The 16,710-nt window shown below is 53.0% G+C and overlaps 1 protein-coding gene across 2 annotated transcripts; it reads right to left on the bottom strand.

Annotated features, from left to right (window-relative positions):
• Positions 1-553: 553 nt before the first annotated feature.
• On the bottom strand, positions 554-13,179 carry TTC12 (tetratricopeptide repeat domain 12). Of its 2 annotated transcripts, XM_040085061.2 has the most exons (21): positions 12,979-13,179; positions 12,304-12,452; positions 12,018-12,048; positions 11,452-11,529; positions 10,965-11,086; positions 10,419-10,478; positions 10,024-10,095; positions 9,619-9,679; positions 9,348-9,536; positions 8,785-8,851; positions 8,190-8,278; positions 7,471-7,636; positions 6,787-6,879; positions 6,544-6,607; positions 5,236-5,370; positions 4,587-4,691; positions 3,927-3,995; positions 3,067-3,168; positions 2,494-2,593; positions 1,357-1,582; positions 554-769 (listed from the first exon to the last, which is right to left on the bottom strand). In XM_040085061.2, exons 1-21 carry the CDS (start codon positions 13,040-13,042, stop codon positions 694-696), a joined length of 2,118 nt encoding a protein of 705 aa, XP_039940995.1. In that variant the 5' UTR covers positions 13,043-13,179; the 3' UTR covers positions 554-693. The 2 variants fall into 2 exon arrangements, with proteins under 2 accessions (XP_039940995.1, XP_039940996.1); XM_040085062.2 differs by lacking the exon at positions 5,236-5,370.
• Positions 13,180-16,710: the final 3,531 nt, after the last annotated feature.

The raw sequence follows: 16,710 nt of genomic DNA, 5'->3' as shown, positions 1-16,710 counted from the left end.
CCCCCACGAGGGGCTGGCGGATCCCAGTGCCAGCCCCAGCCCTGCCCCTCACCTCCCTGGGACAGCCAAGGGCAGGGGGAAGGAAAATTCCTGGCACTGTCAGAGCACCTGAACCCTCCACGAGGGATTTGTGGGCAGGTGTGACCCCAAAACCCCCCGGATTATTACACTGAGGTGATCACTGCACGTTTCCCTTCCCAAGGGCAAGAAAATCTCTTCCTCTGCAGTGGGAAGCTCTGGGCAAAGAGCTGCTGGATCATTTGCCAGCCCCTGCTCTGGGGGGACAAATGTTCCCCACAGAACTGAGAGCCCCAGGTGTCAAGGAGGGGAGCTGGGGAGACATTCTAAAGCCAAACTGGACTGGCCTGTGCTTACCCTTCACAGAAATGTAATAAATTCTTCTGTTCCCTGTGTTCAAAACCAAGGAAAAAAGAGATACTCTGAATTTATGGCCATTTATTAAATTTATGCCAATTATTAAAGCGAAGACAGCCTAATGCAAAGTGGCATCTTAGCTGGCAGCTGAGATAATAAATCAGCTTCTTCCTCCTGATATCACTGGCTGCTGGGGGGGACCAAAACCACTCCGAAAAGCCACTGAAAAGCTGATGTGCTTCGAATCAATTTTATTAAAGCAAAGAAAACTCGACAGCAAGTGAGGTGAAGGGCACTTGTGGGAGGTTTCTGAGGAGTTCAGCTGCTGTGCACGTATTTCATGGAGGAGTTCAGGATGGCCAAGCCATTGAGCTTCCTCAGCTGATCAATGTGCCTGGAGAGACAACAGGGGGAACAGCTGGTGACTGAAAATTAAAGTTTTAAGTTTTCACTGCTCTGCCCAAACTTTCAAGGGTGTTTAATGCTATGTTCCCCTTAAAGCAGAGTTTCTAGATAATAATAACACAGAGTTAATACAGATAGCCTTAACACAGAGCTTCTAGATTATTACTGCCCTCAGGAAGGCACATAGATACTCTTCAAAGAGGAGGCATTTCAGAAGAAGAAAACAGAAAAGAAAGGGTTTCCCTTCTGTCTCTGCTGTTCCAGACAAATCTCGGGGCTGATGCTTTCCCTGCTGCTCACTTGGGGTCTGCAGACCCCTAACATCACTTCTGTTCTGTAAAAACGAGAGGTGTGGAGACAGACCTGACACCTCAGGAGCCCTAAAGCAGGATTTGGGCACAGGATCACAAGAGGGAACTCTGGTTGGAGGAAGGAAACAGAATTCATGGAGTATTTCCATAAATTACCCCATCATTCCAGAGTTGACTTTACGCTGGTCGGGTATTTTTTTTTTTTCAGGGATTATCACCAAATAACAAAAAAAGGGAAATAAAAACAGGGCAATTTGGAGCTTACCTTGGCTCAGCCATGCAGAGCCTGCCCAGGGCAATGGCCGAGTTCTTCTGCACCGAGGTTCTCTGGGCGCCGCTGGCAGCCAGCCTGAGCAGCAGCGGCACCGCGCCGGAGCCCAGCAGCGCCGAGGCTGCCCCGGGCAGCAGCAGGCACTGGCCCAGACAGAAAGCTGCATTCCCCACCGTCAGCTCATCCCCAGACTCCAGCAGCTTCAGCAGCACTCGCAGCCCTGGCAGGAGGGGGAATCTCTGTTAGAGCTGCTCCAGCCGATCCCTGCGGGCTGCAGGGAGGGAGGCTGCTGCTGCTTCCCCGGAAAACCTGGGGCAGCGAGGGGATTTCGTGGCGATTTCACGCCCAGGAGGCTGCCCCGGCTCCTCTGGCCCAGGTGTGTGTGTCTCACAAAGAGCTGAAGGTGAAATGCTGCTGTGGACAGAACAGCTGGAAACAGGAATATAGAAAAAGCTTTTTGTACATGCAGAGCTACCAAAGCTCAGCTCCTCTGGGACATCCCCTAAGGACAGCAGAGACTTTTGGCTCCGACACCTGAAAGCAGCAGCAACATCTCAGCCACAGAATCCCGAACGTTTAGAGATCACCGAGCACTGGCTAGGTAAATACAGCCACGGCTTTCTCTCCTGGGAGGTTTCCGCTGGCAAACAGGGCTGACAAAAGAAGAATCAGTGATTTCTCACAGGGGAATACCCAGGGTTGTGGTGCACAGAGTGAGGGTGAAGTGCTGCTGCTGCTTTGAGGCAATGTCTGCAGCTGACAGCGAGAGGAACCTGGGCTGCACAAAGGGAGGGGATGCTCTGAGAGGCTTTTCGTGAGAGGAAATCCTTGGGGTGCAGGCTGAACTGCAGGCACTGACAGCTCCTTGACAGGTTCAGCCACCCAAATAAAATCCCAGTATTCTGTGTTGTAGCTCCATCAGCATTGACTGGGGCGGGGTTTTACAGCAATCCAAGCAGAGCTGTACCACAGAGCAGAGCAAACAGATCAAAAATACCCTGAAAATACCCTAAAAATTCCCCAAACCATTCCTGTGCCTCCAGCTCCAGCTGCTTGTAGTTCCAGGCCAAAATCCCCATGGGAGGACAGCACCAGCAACCCCAACCCCTGGAAATCAGGAGCTTCACTTACTTTTATCCCATTTCAGCAGCTCCTCCTGAGCTCTCCGGCTGCTCTTGGTGCAGATGGAAAGGGTCTTTATGGCATAGCTGGATGTGAGGTGTCCCCCAGCCTGAGGGATTAAAGCAGAGTGAACAAACTCATCCCCACAGCAGTCTGGGTGCCACAGGGACAGGCAGGGGGTTCCTGAGCCAAAATATCAAATGAAAACCGTTTATCTCGGGGTGAGCGCAGGCTGAGAATCGCATAAAACTCACTGAGTTCCTGCCAGTCACCAACACACAAATTTCCCTGGCTCTCTGCAGCCCAGTCCTTTTCAAATCAGCTCCCCTTGACCAGAGCCCAGGGCCACAGATATTTTTTTCTAGACTAACTTGATCTGCACAATCCACACCTGCTGGACACCGATACGCAGCAAAAGTTAAAATAGGAATTAGGAAAAAAAAAATCAAAATGGGCTTAAAATGAAACCTGGGAGGGCTGTTACAATGGAGGCACAACCTCCAGGGAAAGGAGGATAAACACAGGGGGAGTTAGATGCGCTCAGAGGACAATGCAGGCAGAAATAAAGAAAGCTGGATTTACTCTCAAGAATTTGAGCATTTTCTTCACCACTCCTGCTTTCACCACCTCCTCCACTGCTGAGGGAGACGCTGGCAGGACACGGCTCAGCACTCCAGTGGCTCTCTGAACGGGGGGAAAAGGAGACAGAAGCAAACCCAAACATTTATTAGTCCAGGCAGCTTAATTATTTCGTTTCTTGCAGAGTGAGGCTGAAGTAATTAAAGGACTAAAAGGAGAAATCCACGGGAATTAAGACAATCCTGGAATTACGGAATCCAACACAGAACATCTTTAGGATGTGGGGTTTTTTTGTCGTTTCTTGGAAGCTGAGCACAGCAGAGCTTCAGCACAGGGAGGGATGAGCCCAAACTGGGGCCAGCACAACTCCCTGCATGTTCATCCATTAAAAAATAAAAATACAAATCCCTGGTAGAGACCAGCCCGGCACTGCTGGCACTGAGAGAAGTGAAAGAGCTCAGAAGAGTTCCTGAGAGCTCAGGGAAGGGATTCACATCTGCCCTGCCTGGAGGAGCTGCCCTCCCTGGAGTCCCACCCCATTCCCAGGGGCACAATTTCAATCCCCATGCAGAACTGCAAAGAGAAACAGCTGCTGAACACCCAAAGTGCTCGTGCTCCTTCGCTTCTCCACTCATTTTAAGGGGTTTCATGCTGAAATGGTTTGTAAGAGCAGATAATGAAGCAGATTTCAAGAGAACCACGAAAACCTCTTGCATCAACCCATATAAAAATTAATATAAAAGTGGTCTATTGTTTCCTTATTGCTCTTGGGAATGTTTTAGGCTCCAAATCCTCCTGCACAAGGCAGAAGTTTGCTCTGAAGAGCTCAGGAGAGCCAAGCCCAGCTTTTGCTGGTGACTTACCGTGACAATCCTTCCGTCCTGATGGCTGAGCAGAGCCAGGCACCTGCCACTGATGGGCACAGCAAAATCCTGGAAAACACAGGGAAAACCCAGGGGGAACACAGGGGGAACTCAGGGGAAACACAGGGGAAAACTCAAGGAGAACTCAGGGAGAACTCAGGGAAAACTCAGGGAAAACTCAGAAAACTCAAGAGAAAACTCAGGGAAGACTCAGGGGGAAACTCAGGGGGAACTCAGGGCAAGCTGAGCTCCAGCTGGGGCTGGGAGGGCTGGAGCAGGGATGTGCTCATGGACAAACGAATGCCTTGGAGACCAGGGGACAGCAGTGAGTCACCAGCTCTGCACCACCCTGGGGGAGTCAGGGAATTCTGCCTTCCTGATGGAATCCTGAGCTTCGGGCAATTCTGGAACGTAACCGGCATCTCAGAACACGGCACAGCTGGAGAGTGATGCCAAACGAAACATTTCTACCACAGTGGAAAGATAATTGATGCACTTCACACTGTGTTTTCCTCGCAGCTGTTCATACATTGAAGGTGGAGGCGGTGGAGAAAATTCTGTGACTTTTTCTTTCACTTTTCAGCCTGCTTAAAATGTCAGCTGCCCTTAAAAATAACCTGCAACACCGTGGTGTTTTTTAAATCCCCAGATGTTGCCTACCTGGATGGTGCTGTTGGATTCAAGCAGCAGGTTCATCATCAGCCCCAGCACTGCAAACACACACTGCTGGTACCCAGGGCTGCTGGCATCAGGGCACCCACCGTCCTGTGTGACAGCAGGGCAGGAAAATCAGCTCCCAGGGCCAGGACTGGCCCTTCCGGGGCAGCTCCAGGGGGAGGAAAAGCTCCGGGAGAAGCAGGGCAGGAAAATCAGCTCCCAGGGCCAGGACTGGCCCTTCTGGGGCAGCTCCAGGGGGAGGAAAAGCTCCGGGAGAAGCAGGGCAGGAAAATCAGCTCCCAGGGCCAGGACTGGCCCTTCTGGGGCAGCTCCAGGGGGAGGAAAAGCTCCGGGAGAAGCAGAGCTGCGGTACAGCTTTGTGACACAAATCCAGGAGTTTGGTAGCTAAAGCTGCACACGCCAGTTTGGGATGTTTGAGGGGTTACAGAGATCCCTTCCCACCCCCTGGACCCTCTCAGGGTGCGCTCACAGCACGGCCTCACCTCTCACCGGCACGGGGCCCCTTTGAAAGGGCACAGCTGAGGGTGGGCTGCTCTGAGACCCTCCCCAAAACCCCCAAAGGAGCGGAGGGGCGGCGAGGGGAGCGGACGGACGGGGCGGAGCGCTGGGAGCTCTGCCCGGGTTCCTTTACCAGCAGCTGCAGGCAGGCCTGCCAGCACTCCCCGCTCCCAGCCAGCTGTGCCCGCAGCCCCACATCTGCACACAGGCTGCCCAGCGCGCCCACGCCACGCGCCAGCGCCGCGGCGTTCACCGGCCCCGAACACACCTGCAAGCACAGCAAGGCAAGGGGCGTCAGCAAAGGGCTCCTGAGTGGGAGTGGGAGGGTGGGAGTGACTGTGAGTGTGTGAGTGTGAGTGTGTGAGTGTGTGAGTGTGTGAGTGTGTGTTGCCGTGACTTTCAGCCTTCTGAATTGTTCTCCTTTTTGCAGTGGAGTCTTCTCACGGATTGTGACATAAACAAAGTGATTGCTTTTGCGTTCCTCTCTGAGGAGGGACACTTGATGGACTTCTAGCCTGGCCAGCGGGGTGGAGAGGTGGCAACCTGGTTCTCCTATCCCTGGTCACTGCCTAGAATCCATGTAATAATAAACTCCCCTTCTTTTTGCTCTAAATTTAGCTATGTAAGTATTATTCTTGTTGTGTCCTCTAGCGACAAGTGTGTGTGAGTGACTGTGACTGTGACTGTGAGTGTGAGTGACTGTGAGTGTGAGTGTGAGTGACTGTGAGTGTGTGAGTGTGTTCCAGCCTCTCCAGCTCCTCTCTGTCAAACCCCCCAGGTCTGCAGGTTTCCCTCGTTCTCACGCTGCTTTACGGAGAACAGGGGTGGATTTTGTGTTCCCCGACCCCTAAGTGTGAGCAGCTCCCGCAGTCACTCCCTCGGGGCACGGAGCAGCTGCTGCAGGTGGAATTCCAGCAGGGAATGCTCGGAAAGAAGAGCCACAAACAAGGTGGAAGTTATGGAATTAAGGTCTTGCTGCTTGTTTTGGGAAATGGGAGCATTTTGCTGCCGTTCTGCAGCAGAACCAATCTTCCCCCTTCCTCAGGACAGGTTTCTGCGCATTTTAAACCAACACATTTTAAATTTGCTGTTGGAATAAAGGATACCCAGGAAAAGGATTCTTTACCTCGGGACTCAGTGTCATCTTCTCACCCTGATCCCTCAGATTAGAAGGTACAAATCACCCCCCAAGACAGAACAGGTTGCTGCCAGGGGATTAAAATTGCATCAGGAAGAGCAAAACTCAGAGCTGGAGGTGATCAGTGGGAATCTGCAACCAAGGCCAGAGTTTACACTGAATATTAAACCAGGGATGTGTAGGACAAAACACTGGAGAAAAAGAACATTCTCCTGGCAAAAGTCAATCTCTTACACCCACAGAGCAGACTCAGGACATGTTACACAAAAACAAACAGGAAATACAAAATTGGATCTTGCCTACCAGCAACTGGGCGAGTAAAGGTAGAACACCTGTGGAAATCACGGCCCGACACTGGGCTTGGAACCTGTTGGGGGGACAAAAAACCAAAGTTTTAATCTAAAAAACCAGAGCTGAAGGCAAGACAAGAGCAATAGAAAGCTCAGTAGCCTCAGTGCAAGGGTGGCCAACAGCCTGTCCCTGGCTCATTTCACACAACCCCCCCCGAGCACAGCTTTAGAGAAACGAAGGAGGGATTTAAATTACCTTTCCTCCCCACTTAAGTCAGACAAGATGTTCATGGCTCTGTCAGCCCTTGCATCAGTGCTCTTGACAAACGCCATCAAAATCTGCAGCCATCTGGTGTTAAAACAAAAGGAAAACCAGCAGAAATTGGTGTCAGCTTTGGTTTAATCACTGAAGATCAAAATTCTCTTTTTTTAGGTTGTTGGTATTTCAAGCCACAGTTCAGTTCTCCTTCTCTAAGCCCCTCTGAGATGTGGCTCATTCCTTCAACCTTTCCTCCCCAGGAAAATGAACAATCTCTCCTGAGCGCCCATTTTTGCTCCAAACCAGCAAATGGACATTCCCCAGAGTAACTCTGGGAGGGAGCAGCGGGATGATGGGACAAAGGCGATGGAACGGTGCTTCCATCCCCTCTCAGTGAGCCATGGCAACACCAAATACCACAAATCCCCGTTTTTAGACGAGGAGAGACTCCCAGCTGGAATCCAGGAGATTCTAGAGGCACCAGAGTGAGCTCTGCTTTAAAGGAGGGGGCTCAAACCCGCTCCTGTTTGTTTCAGACATCGAAGCCCCCTGCAGTCCTGCCCCACACATCCAGCCAGTGCTTTTGCCAGCCAGGACAGCGCTCAGTGCCACTGTGTCCCCCCAGGAAGTTGCCCCTGGAGCTGTTCCCAGCCCTCCAGGAGATTTTCCTGGCGTTCTCACCTGCTCAGGTCCTGCCTCAGCAGCAGCCTCCGGCCACTCTCGTTCTCTGAGTAGAGAGAAATCAGCGCCAGGGTCTCCCTCTGGAGCTGGGGGGTGCCAGAGGAGAGCAGCTCTGCCAGCTGGGCACCCACGTCGGGCTGGGCCAACAGGAGACGCTGATTTTCCTCTGGAAAGAGGGAAAATCGCAGAGCAATGTCACTCGCTGCCATCCTTATTTTATTTTTTTATGTTTTTAATGTTTTATTTGGCATCAGCCCGGCCCCACAAGTCAACGCAGACGCCAATATTCTGCATTTCCACTTTGCCACCCGCCCCAGCCCGTTGCTCACCCTAAAAACAGAGGCAGGCAGCTGCCCAAGCACTACTGGTTGTTAATTCTAAAAGAATTCAGCCTCCTCTTCAATAAAACTCTGCTTTTTGCAGGTGTAACTGCTTAAAACAGAGAAAACTGTGCAAATGGTGTTATCCTAAGAGCAGCAAAAACCACAGGGAATTTACTTCCCACTCCTTGGGTGGATCTGAAACGCTCCCAGAGCGGAAATTTCATCCTGCCGAAATGATGGCAGCGTCCAACACCTCCTGTGACCTGCAAACCTTGGGCTACAACCACGTCTGGATGGGAGCAGGTGCTCTGGGAGAGGGGTGGCTGTGCCCAGCCCCATCCCCAGCCCCAGCAGTTCCCCATTTTTCACCCATGAGCGGGGGTTCCAGGGTTTTACCATTCCCAGCACAGGCAGCTTGCCACAGCAGGAGAAGGGAAACGCACAGCTCCGCCTCTGCAGCGCTTTTGCTCTCTGCACACAAGGCCCTGGACGAGAAAGGTCAGCTCGTGAACACAGCAAAGGATGGACAAAACCAGGGCGGGGAAACACCCAGGGAAGGAAAATTTGCACTGCTTGATCCCTCGGGTCTGTTTGCAGCCACCACCCAAAATATGGGCGAAGCATGAAAAGTCTCAGCACTGCTGAGTCCGGGGCTGAACACCCGGACATTCACTGATCACAGCCCCAGGGGGTGCAGCCAGAGCCTTCAGGTGCTCTTTTATACTCTGAAGTTCTCTGCAGCCCTGCTCTCACCACCAGGGATAGGATAACTGCCCCCGAAGAGCAGACACAAACAGCAAGCACTGAATCCTCCTCCCTGCATCTAAGGGAGCACTGTTCGTGTCAGTCAGGTATAATCCCTTCCATTCACTGAAACCTGGGGTTACATCCTCCTCTGATCGCTTCATCTGCGTTTCAAGAGCCGGTTCTGTTTCTCGAAAACAATATTCCCATTTCCCCGGGCTGGAATCCCCCTCTGCAGAGCTCTCACCCTCTGACAGTCTCGTTCCTGAGGATACTGAAGCCATTGTTTGTCCTGAAGAGCGTTTGCCCAGTGCCTGGAAGGGGCAGAGACAAACAGCTCAGGTGTGTGACAGCCAGGCGGGCTCCGGCTCTTCCTGCGCAGCGCTAAAAGAAAAGGTCACGGCAGCCGCAGCTCTGGGGAAAAACAGCACCGAAAGTGGGGGGAAATTCGAGAAGGAACGAGGGAGGAGTGCTTCTGAAGCTGAAAATTGCCCTAATTCACGCTTGGTGGTGTTGGCTTAAAGTGTAAGACTGTTTAGGAATGCTCAAACACGAAACTGGCTTTGTAACTGAATGGGCTCTAACAGAAAACTACAAATGTTCATAAACAAATGAGACCCAAACCCCTCGGGGCTCTCAGCAGCTCGGCTACAACATCAGCCTGATTCTGAAAAAACGCTGTAAACGCCTACTGGCCACGCTGAGCTACCCCACATTGCCAGTTCGATGTTTTAAATCCAGGAACAGTTCCTCTGCTCCTTCAAAATCTGCTCCTCTGCCTGGGTTGCAGCTCCCCAGATTAACACTCACAGCCGTTCACGGCTCCTGCCAGGAGCCTGATGCCGCCTGTGTAGTAGAGGATGTCCTGGTCGGGGCTGCTGATCCTCTGCAGCAATTCCTGGACGGACAGAGCAGCGACATTCCCAGCCCGGAGCTCCCTCTGCGCTCTCTCCTCATCTCTCAGCCTCTTCTCCTCCAGCCTGGCCTCGCTCACACAGTCTGGGAGACGGCAAGGAGAGCAGGGGTGGGAATTCCGTGTCCCCTCCCTCGGCAAACCGCGGTGGGAATATCCATCCCTTACCTTTGAACAGGTTTTCCTTCCGGGGATCAGCCCGCAGCATCTCCTCGTAGCACTGCCTGGCCTGGGGGGGAGCAGGAAAGGACGCTCAGTTTCAGCCAGAAACAGGAGATGACAGCAATGATACCCCAAAAGCTTCTGGGGCCACAGCCCTTTGTGTTAAAAGTAAAATTTATGGAGGTGCAGATGTCAAAACTCTCAAAAAAAAAAAAAAAAAAAAATCAAATATTCTCAGCCCCTGCATCTGCTTACTGTTGCAAACTAAAAGGGATTTTTCCAAGCGAAACCCAAGGAGCAAAAAATCAGAGTTCCAGCGAGAAAACAGAAACTGAGGCCTGGCATGGAACTTCCTCCCTCTCGCCCACCAACAGCAGAACAAAGGATGCTCCCCAAATCCTGCCAGCTTACCTCAGTGAAGTGCTGCAGTGCCAGGTGAGCTTTCCCCATGAGGAAATAGGCTTTGAGGCAGTTTTTATTGCACTGAGTTTAAAAAAAAAAAAAAAAAAATTAGTTACGTGTCTAGAAAATTTCAGCCTTTCGGTATTTTTTCCCAGCATTCTGATTAATAATTAGAGCTGCCCAAAAGCAAAGATTGGGGTATTTATAACATTTATTAGAGGTGTCTGAACTTTTTATGCTGAATTATTGCCCCCAGGGACCCAAGAAACACAGGCTTGAGGTGAGGGTGGAAAGCAGGGTTTCCAAAAGGTGATTATTTTCCTGTTCATTTGAGTAAAAAATATGGATTTCTGTAAATAATGCTGATTCTAGAGGTCTTTTCCACTTGACAGTTCTTGAATTACCTTTAGTGCCCACTCACAGTCACTGATGGCTTTCTCATACTCACGGAGCTTCAGGTAGGCCTGAAATAAACCCAAGAAAAGTCCAGGCAGAACAATCAGAATCCTTCAAACAACTTCTGCTCGCTGTTGTACAAAACACTGGCTAATTAAAAAGAATAAAATTAGGCTGCTGACTGGCCTGGCCAATTGATTTTTAGGGTAATTTCCATTCTTGTCTGCCATCTCCCTGGATTTTCTAATTTAGAATCAATTTAATAGAATTACACACACACACACATGGAGCCTACGAGGCAAACAGAGAATGCAGAGCAAATATTTCACTCCACGGCTGTAGAAGCGATTCCTGAGAAAGCATTAATAAGAAAAATAAATAAGAAATCAGAGTATTTAAATGAAATTGGGAATTGGAACTATTTTCCCCCCCTTGTTCTGGAGGAGCAGGGGCTCACCACATCCAAGAGGGTGTATCAGAACAACATTTTGGGGTTCTACCCTGGCACAACAACACAAAATCCAGCCAGAAGTGGCTGCTGCCCTGCCACTGACCTGTGCCCTGTTTGTGTACAGCTCCTGCTTGTCCCTCAGCTTCTCCAGCCCCTCCGAGTACCTCTGGACGGCCAGGGCAAAGTCTCCTCTCCGGAAGGCTTCGTTCCCCTGCTCCTTCAGGGCTGCAGAGCAGCACAGCGCATTGAGGGCAGCAGCTTCCCCTCCGTCCCCCAAACCCGAGGGAGGGAGGAGAGGCCGGGCTCTCCTGCTGGAACAGCCCCCAGAATCCCAGCCGCTGTTCCCGAGCATTTCAGTGCAGACATTCCTCTTCAGAGGGAAACCTGAGCGTTCCTCTCTGCCCAAACCCCCTCCCTCCATCCCAAACCCGCACCACGAGGAGATGGGGGAGAAAAGCAGGATGCGGCAGCTCTGTGGAATCCCCGACCCCGTCCCAGGGCCGGGGACGCAGACAAGCACAGCTGGGCCCCCCGGAGCCCCTGGCAGGGCGTTTCTGAAGGCGCCAGCCTGAGGTGCTCCCAGCAGTCACCGTTTGCCAGCTGCTCGTTCCTCCTCCTGCGCTGGGCTCGTTCTTTGGCATCCTTTTCCAAAGCTGCCAGGAAGCCGTCTTCCAGCCAGGAGAGTTGGAGAGAAGTTGGTGGAATTTTAAGGGGGGAAAAAAAGAGCAAACTTTATTAAAATAGAGGAAAAACCAATAATCCCTAGGGTATTGCTGAGTGATTTCTTAATAAAGCAAATACTAAGGGGATGTTTCAGCAGGTAGAGTGGAAGGTGACAAGCTGTCACAGACGATGCCACCCCTGAGGATGTGCACCCCTGCCCTGCTGCAGCTCCCCTCCAGGGGCAAACGAAAGGGTTTGCTTTGAAATTCACAGCAAAAAGCGTTCGGGTGAGGAGCCAGAACAAACCAAGGCTCCCGCCTGTGAAAAACACAGCCACGCTGCTCAGACCTTGAGTGCGGGCTCAGATCTGACTGAATTCTGCTTAAACACACCGGAAAAAGTCGGCATGGACTTTGGCAGGGGCGGGATGGGGTCTTGCATGGGCTAGAACTGGTGTTAGAGCTGTGACAGACTGGGGGGAGCACTGTCCTACCTGCATCCACTGCCTCCGCCCGCGCCGCGCCCTGCAGGGACAGAAACACAGCACAGAGATTTTGGGGGAAAGCCACAGCAGCACGGGAACACTCGGCTGGCTCGCACAGAGCTACAGGGAGCATCAGGGAATGTCTGGGCGCGTCTGTGATATCCAGACGGACACACAGAAGGAGCATCGCTTTGACATTTACACAAAGGATGGTAAGGGTTTGATAAATTCCATTTGTGCCTTTAACGAGGCGAGAACCGAGCCCAGCTTTAATTTCAGAGGGAGAAGCCCTTACAGAAGTGTTGATGAGCGTTCTGTTCACAATGGTCCTGCTCTCCTCCTCCTCCCTGCTGGCTCCTTGCTCTCGCAGCCTTTTCTCTGTCTCAGCAATGGCTTTTTCCTGGACAGCCGAGTCCGGGGAGTTCAGACCTTGCAGCAAATTGGCTAAAAAGTCACAGAAAAAAACCCCAAACAAATAAAACACATATGCATACAGGACTTCAAACGTGGAAGCACCAGGAGTTTAGGTGGCACCTGCTTTGAAGGCACCGCTGCCCAGGATGGCTTTTTCCATAAAATCATAGGATACCAGAATGGCTTGGGTTGGAAAAGACCTTAAAACCCCCCAGTCTCACGGGCAGAGACACCCCCTATAGACCAGGATGCTCAAAGCTCGTCCAGCGCCGCTTCGGGCAGTTGAAATAAACAGAAACTTTCCCAGGGTCGATTTCCCGTCACTTTCAAGGAGCCGTTCCTACCGGCATTACCGAAATACACCGAAACCAGCGGCTCTCAGCGTCCCGAATAAAAACCGGAGGCCCTCGGAGCCTCCCCCCAGCCGGGCTCACAGGGAACACGCCGAACCGGAGAGGGGCACAGCGGGGATTTCCCTCCTCCGCACCGATTCTCCGCCTGCCTTGCCCCCGGTGCTCCCGTCCCCTTGGCGGCTCCCCGGGGGCCCGGCACTCACCGACATCATCCACGCGGCGCAGGAAGCGCTGGAAATCCGCCTCCGTGTCCTCGTCCCGCAGCATGGCCGGGGGACAGCGGGACAGCGGGGGACAGCGGGACAGCGGGGGACAGCGGGGACAGCGGGGACAGCGGGGAACAGATAGGATCAGCGAGGAACAGAGAGGATCAGCGGGACCCGCCGGGCCCGGACTCGAACCCGCGGCGCCGTTGCCGGGGTGACGTTGCCAGGGTGACGCGGGGGGCGTGGCGATGCTGATGGGGGCGGGGCTATATGAAAATAATATAATATGCATATGCGAGCGATGTGGGCGTGGCTATGTAAATGAGCGGCCGTTCGGCGGGGAAGCGGCCGGTCCCGCCCGGCACAGCGCCCCGGGGTTATCCCGGGATTGTCCCGCTTGGAAAAGAGCTCCGGCAGCACCGAGCCCACCCTGTGAGCCATCCCCACCTTGGCACCAGCCCAGGGCTCTGACCGCCGCCTCCAGGCCTTCCCGGGACGCCTTCAGGCCGGGCGGCCCCTTCCAATGTTTAAACCTTTCCGCGGAGAAATTCCTGCTGGTGTCCGGCCTGAGGCTTGTCGTGATTTTTAAGCCAGATTCGGGCTGTTTTTCTGTTAAAAACTCCCTGCGAGGCTGTGGCTTCGCGGATCTCTGCGAGGCGGCGGCGATGGAAGCTGTCGGCCACCGCAGGGAGCCAGAGCATCGCGGAGCTGCGCTGCCAGGGATCGCTGTTCCCGGCACAGCCGCAGCCCGGGCACGGCGCACGGCTCACGGCACACCCAGGGGACCCGACAGCGCAAGGACAGGTCACCTGGGGCTGCTGGGGCTGAGGGATCTCACCGGGAACCCACAGCCCGGCCGCATCCATCCGCCTTCGCTTCCACATCCCGCCACATCAGCTGGGAGACGGAATCCCGAGCGCCTGAGAGGTGCGGAGCTCCACAGGCAGCCAGAATCCCGCATCCCTTCCACCCCTTGGCTGTAGGAACAGCCAGGATATCCCTTTCCCCCCGTCATGCGGCAAACCCAAACGATTCCCTTCCCTCCCATCAGCTCTGTCCGCACCACCCTCCATCCCAAAGGGGTTTTTCCCTCTGATGAAGCTGTTCCCAGCCCAGTGTCCAATTAAAAAACACCCACGAGGCCATAGCCGGGGCGGTGGGAGGCTCGGGAATTTGGGGTTTATTTGTTATCCCACAAAACCTGGGGAATAAAGCCACAAATGTGCAGAGGGGAGAGACACCTTCAGTCTACTTCAAAAAGCGTTTAAAATGATGCTCTGAAGCTCATGCACGATATTTGTGTACTGATATCTGATAGAAGGCCAGGTAATGATGATTTCCAGAAGGGATGAGAGAAAGAGGCAGCACAAAAATCTCCCTCCACCTCCCTCCGGCCCCCCCAGCCCTGCTCAGACTTACCCCAAATTCAGCCCGCGGGAAAAGGAGGCACGCTCAGCCAAGGTGACACTGCCAGCAGGGTGCCATGGCCTTAACAGAGGGAGAGACGAGGGAAAATAGAAATTAAATGGAAATTAAAAGGTCTGAGGGTTGAGAAAATGGCTGGAGAAGCATAGAGGTGTAATAAAGGATCCGTCAGTGGCTTTGCCACGGAGCACAGCCCCAGCTCCAGGGGCAGGAAAATCCCTTTTCACTTCTCGGGAGGAGAGGGAGGAACCGCTGGGCTTCTCCAGGTTAAAAGGGTGCAGCAGGGAGCCAGGCAAAGGCAGGGCACGGGTTCCATCCAGCTGGCACGATGCACAGGGACTGCGGGCATTGAGGCATCTCCGAATGGAAAGGGCAACCCCAGAGCCCCCCCTGCAACCCCAACCCCAACTTGGGCCAGCTGGGGCTTCCCCATGTGAAAGGAGTTGGTGTTTTTTACATCAAATGGTCGGGGAGTGACTTAAACCCCTCCTTTGTAGCTGAATGGAAACCTCCGTGTGAAAATGAACTCTGTTTTGCCAGAATTTGCGAAGATAAGGCAACCCTCCCTTCCCCGTAATCCCCAGAGTATAAAAATTAGTAAAAAAAGTTGGGCAATTGGCTCAATTTTTTAGCTAGAATTTAGGAAATAAAAAAACAAATCAAGTCTTTAAAATGAATTAATTGGATAAATTAATTCCATTCAAGCCTCATTGAGGCACCCAATTCAGGCTGGGCAGAGGTCACCACATACCCAGCACTCCAGTCACACTTTCCACAGCCAGGCAACAGAAAAGTGCCTTTTTGAGGGGGGAAAAAGCTTCACAGTAGCTGCAAAACGGCATTTTTGCGTTTGTTACCTCCTGGAAATGAGTAAATAAATATAGAGGGACAACGGAATAAACTTTAAAGTGCTTTTAGTGCCACTCAGGTGGGATGAGGCAGCAGGACCGGCGCTGGCCCTGGCAGAGCAGCTAAAGAAGGGCAGACTGCAGGCATCAGCTTTTTTTTTTTTTTTTCTTTTTTTTGTAGTTTTTATTTGAACACAGTATTCTGACAGAATGCAAAGTCAAAATCCTCAGTTAGTATCAGTATTTACACCAGTGAGAATGGGGATAAAGGTGGAGTCGATGTTTCACTCGGTAAAAAGATTTTTTGTTTTTTTCTTTTTTTAACAAGATAGAAGGCCCCCAAAAGTAGGGAATGCTGGGGAAGGATGGCCATGGAGGGGCTGAGAACAACTATCAAAACAGCCTGGTGGTGAAAAATGTGGGGTTTGAAGGCTCCATAGAAAAAGTGTGAAAAGAAAACGCCACTCTGGAAGCCGACGGGCGGGATGCACTATTGTCACCTGTACGAATGGTGCAGCACGAGATGGCAGCGCTCCTGTGACACTGGGGACGGGCACGGGGCAGCCACGGCAGTGCCAGCAGCACTGGAACGGCCACGGCAGTGCCACCAACCCTGGAACAGCCACAGCAGTGCCACCAGTCCCAGAGATGGACACAGAGAACAGCCACGGCAGTGCCACCAGCCCCGGGGATGGACACAGGGAACAGCCATGGCAGTGCCACCAGGACTGGGGCAGCCAAGGCAGTGCCACCAGCCCTGGAACAGCCACGGCAGTGCCACCAGTCCCAGGGATGGACACAGGGAACAGTCAAGGCAGTGCCACCAACCCTGGAACAGCCACGGCAGTGCCACCATCCCTGGGGATGGACACAGGGAACAGCCATGGCAGTGCCACCATCCCTGGAACAGCCACAGCAGTGCCACCAGTCCCAGGGATGGACACAGGGAACAGTCAAGGCAGTGCCACCAACCCTGGAACAGCCACGGCAGTGCCACCAGCCCCGGGGATGGACACAGGGAACAGCCATGGCAGTGCCACTAATCCTGGAACAGCCACAGCAGTGCCACCAGTCTCAGGGATGGACACAGGGAACAGCCATGGCAGTGTCACCAACCCAGGGATGGACACAGGGAACAGCCATGGCAGTGTCACCAGCCTCAGGCTGGTCCCCTCCGCAAGGGGACAGCTGGCTGGGAAGGGGGTGCTTGGAGATAAAATACGAAATTATTTGCTGTTAAGGGCGATGCAAACCCACCACAGGTGAGGGAGGGGTCGCTGGAAGGAGCTGCTGGACGCTGCTCAGGGCGCCCTCCTGCCTCCATCCACCCCGAAACAGAGCTGTGGGACAGGAGGGACCCTAAAGCCCAGCCAGGGCCACCCCCAAACTGTCACTGGATGCTGGGCTGGGCCCTGAGCTCATCCTCTTTTGGGACAAAAACGCCAATCCGGGTGGG

The sequence above is a fragment of the Hirundo rustica genome, chromosome 23 (genome assembly GCF_015227805.2).
Source record: "Hirundo rustica isolate bHirRus1 chromosome 23, bHirRus1.pri.v3, whole genome shotgun sequence".
NCBI classification, from domain to species: domain Eukaryota; kingdom Metazoa; phylum Chordata; class Aves; order Passeriformes; family Hirundinidae; genus Hirundo; species Hirundo rustica.
The sequence above is the reverse complement of the archived record's forward strand: the minus strand, read 5'-3'. Positions and strand labels throughout refer to the sequence as shown.

Bases quoted from the DNA above. Each gene is read 5' to 3' on its own strand.
- TTC12 (XM_040085061.2), bottom strand. From the start codon at position 13,042: ATGCTGCGGGACGAGGACACGGAGGCGGATTTCCAGCGCTTCCTGCGC. The intron at 5,371-6,543 runs GTAGGCAAGATC...CTGTGCTTGCAG, and splicing joins CTTTACTCGCCCAGTTGCTG to GTGTGTTCGGGGCCGGTGAA. The intron at 3,169-3,926 runs GTAAGTCACCAG...CCCCCCGTTCAG, and splicing joins AGGACGGAAGGATTGTCACG to AGAGCCACTGGAGTGCTGAG.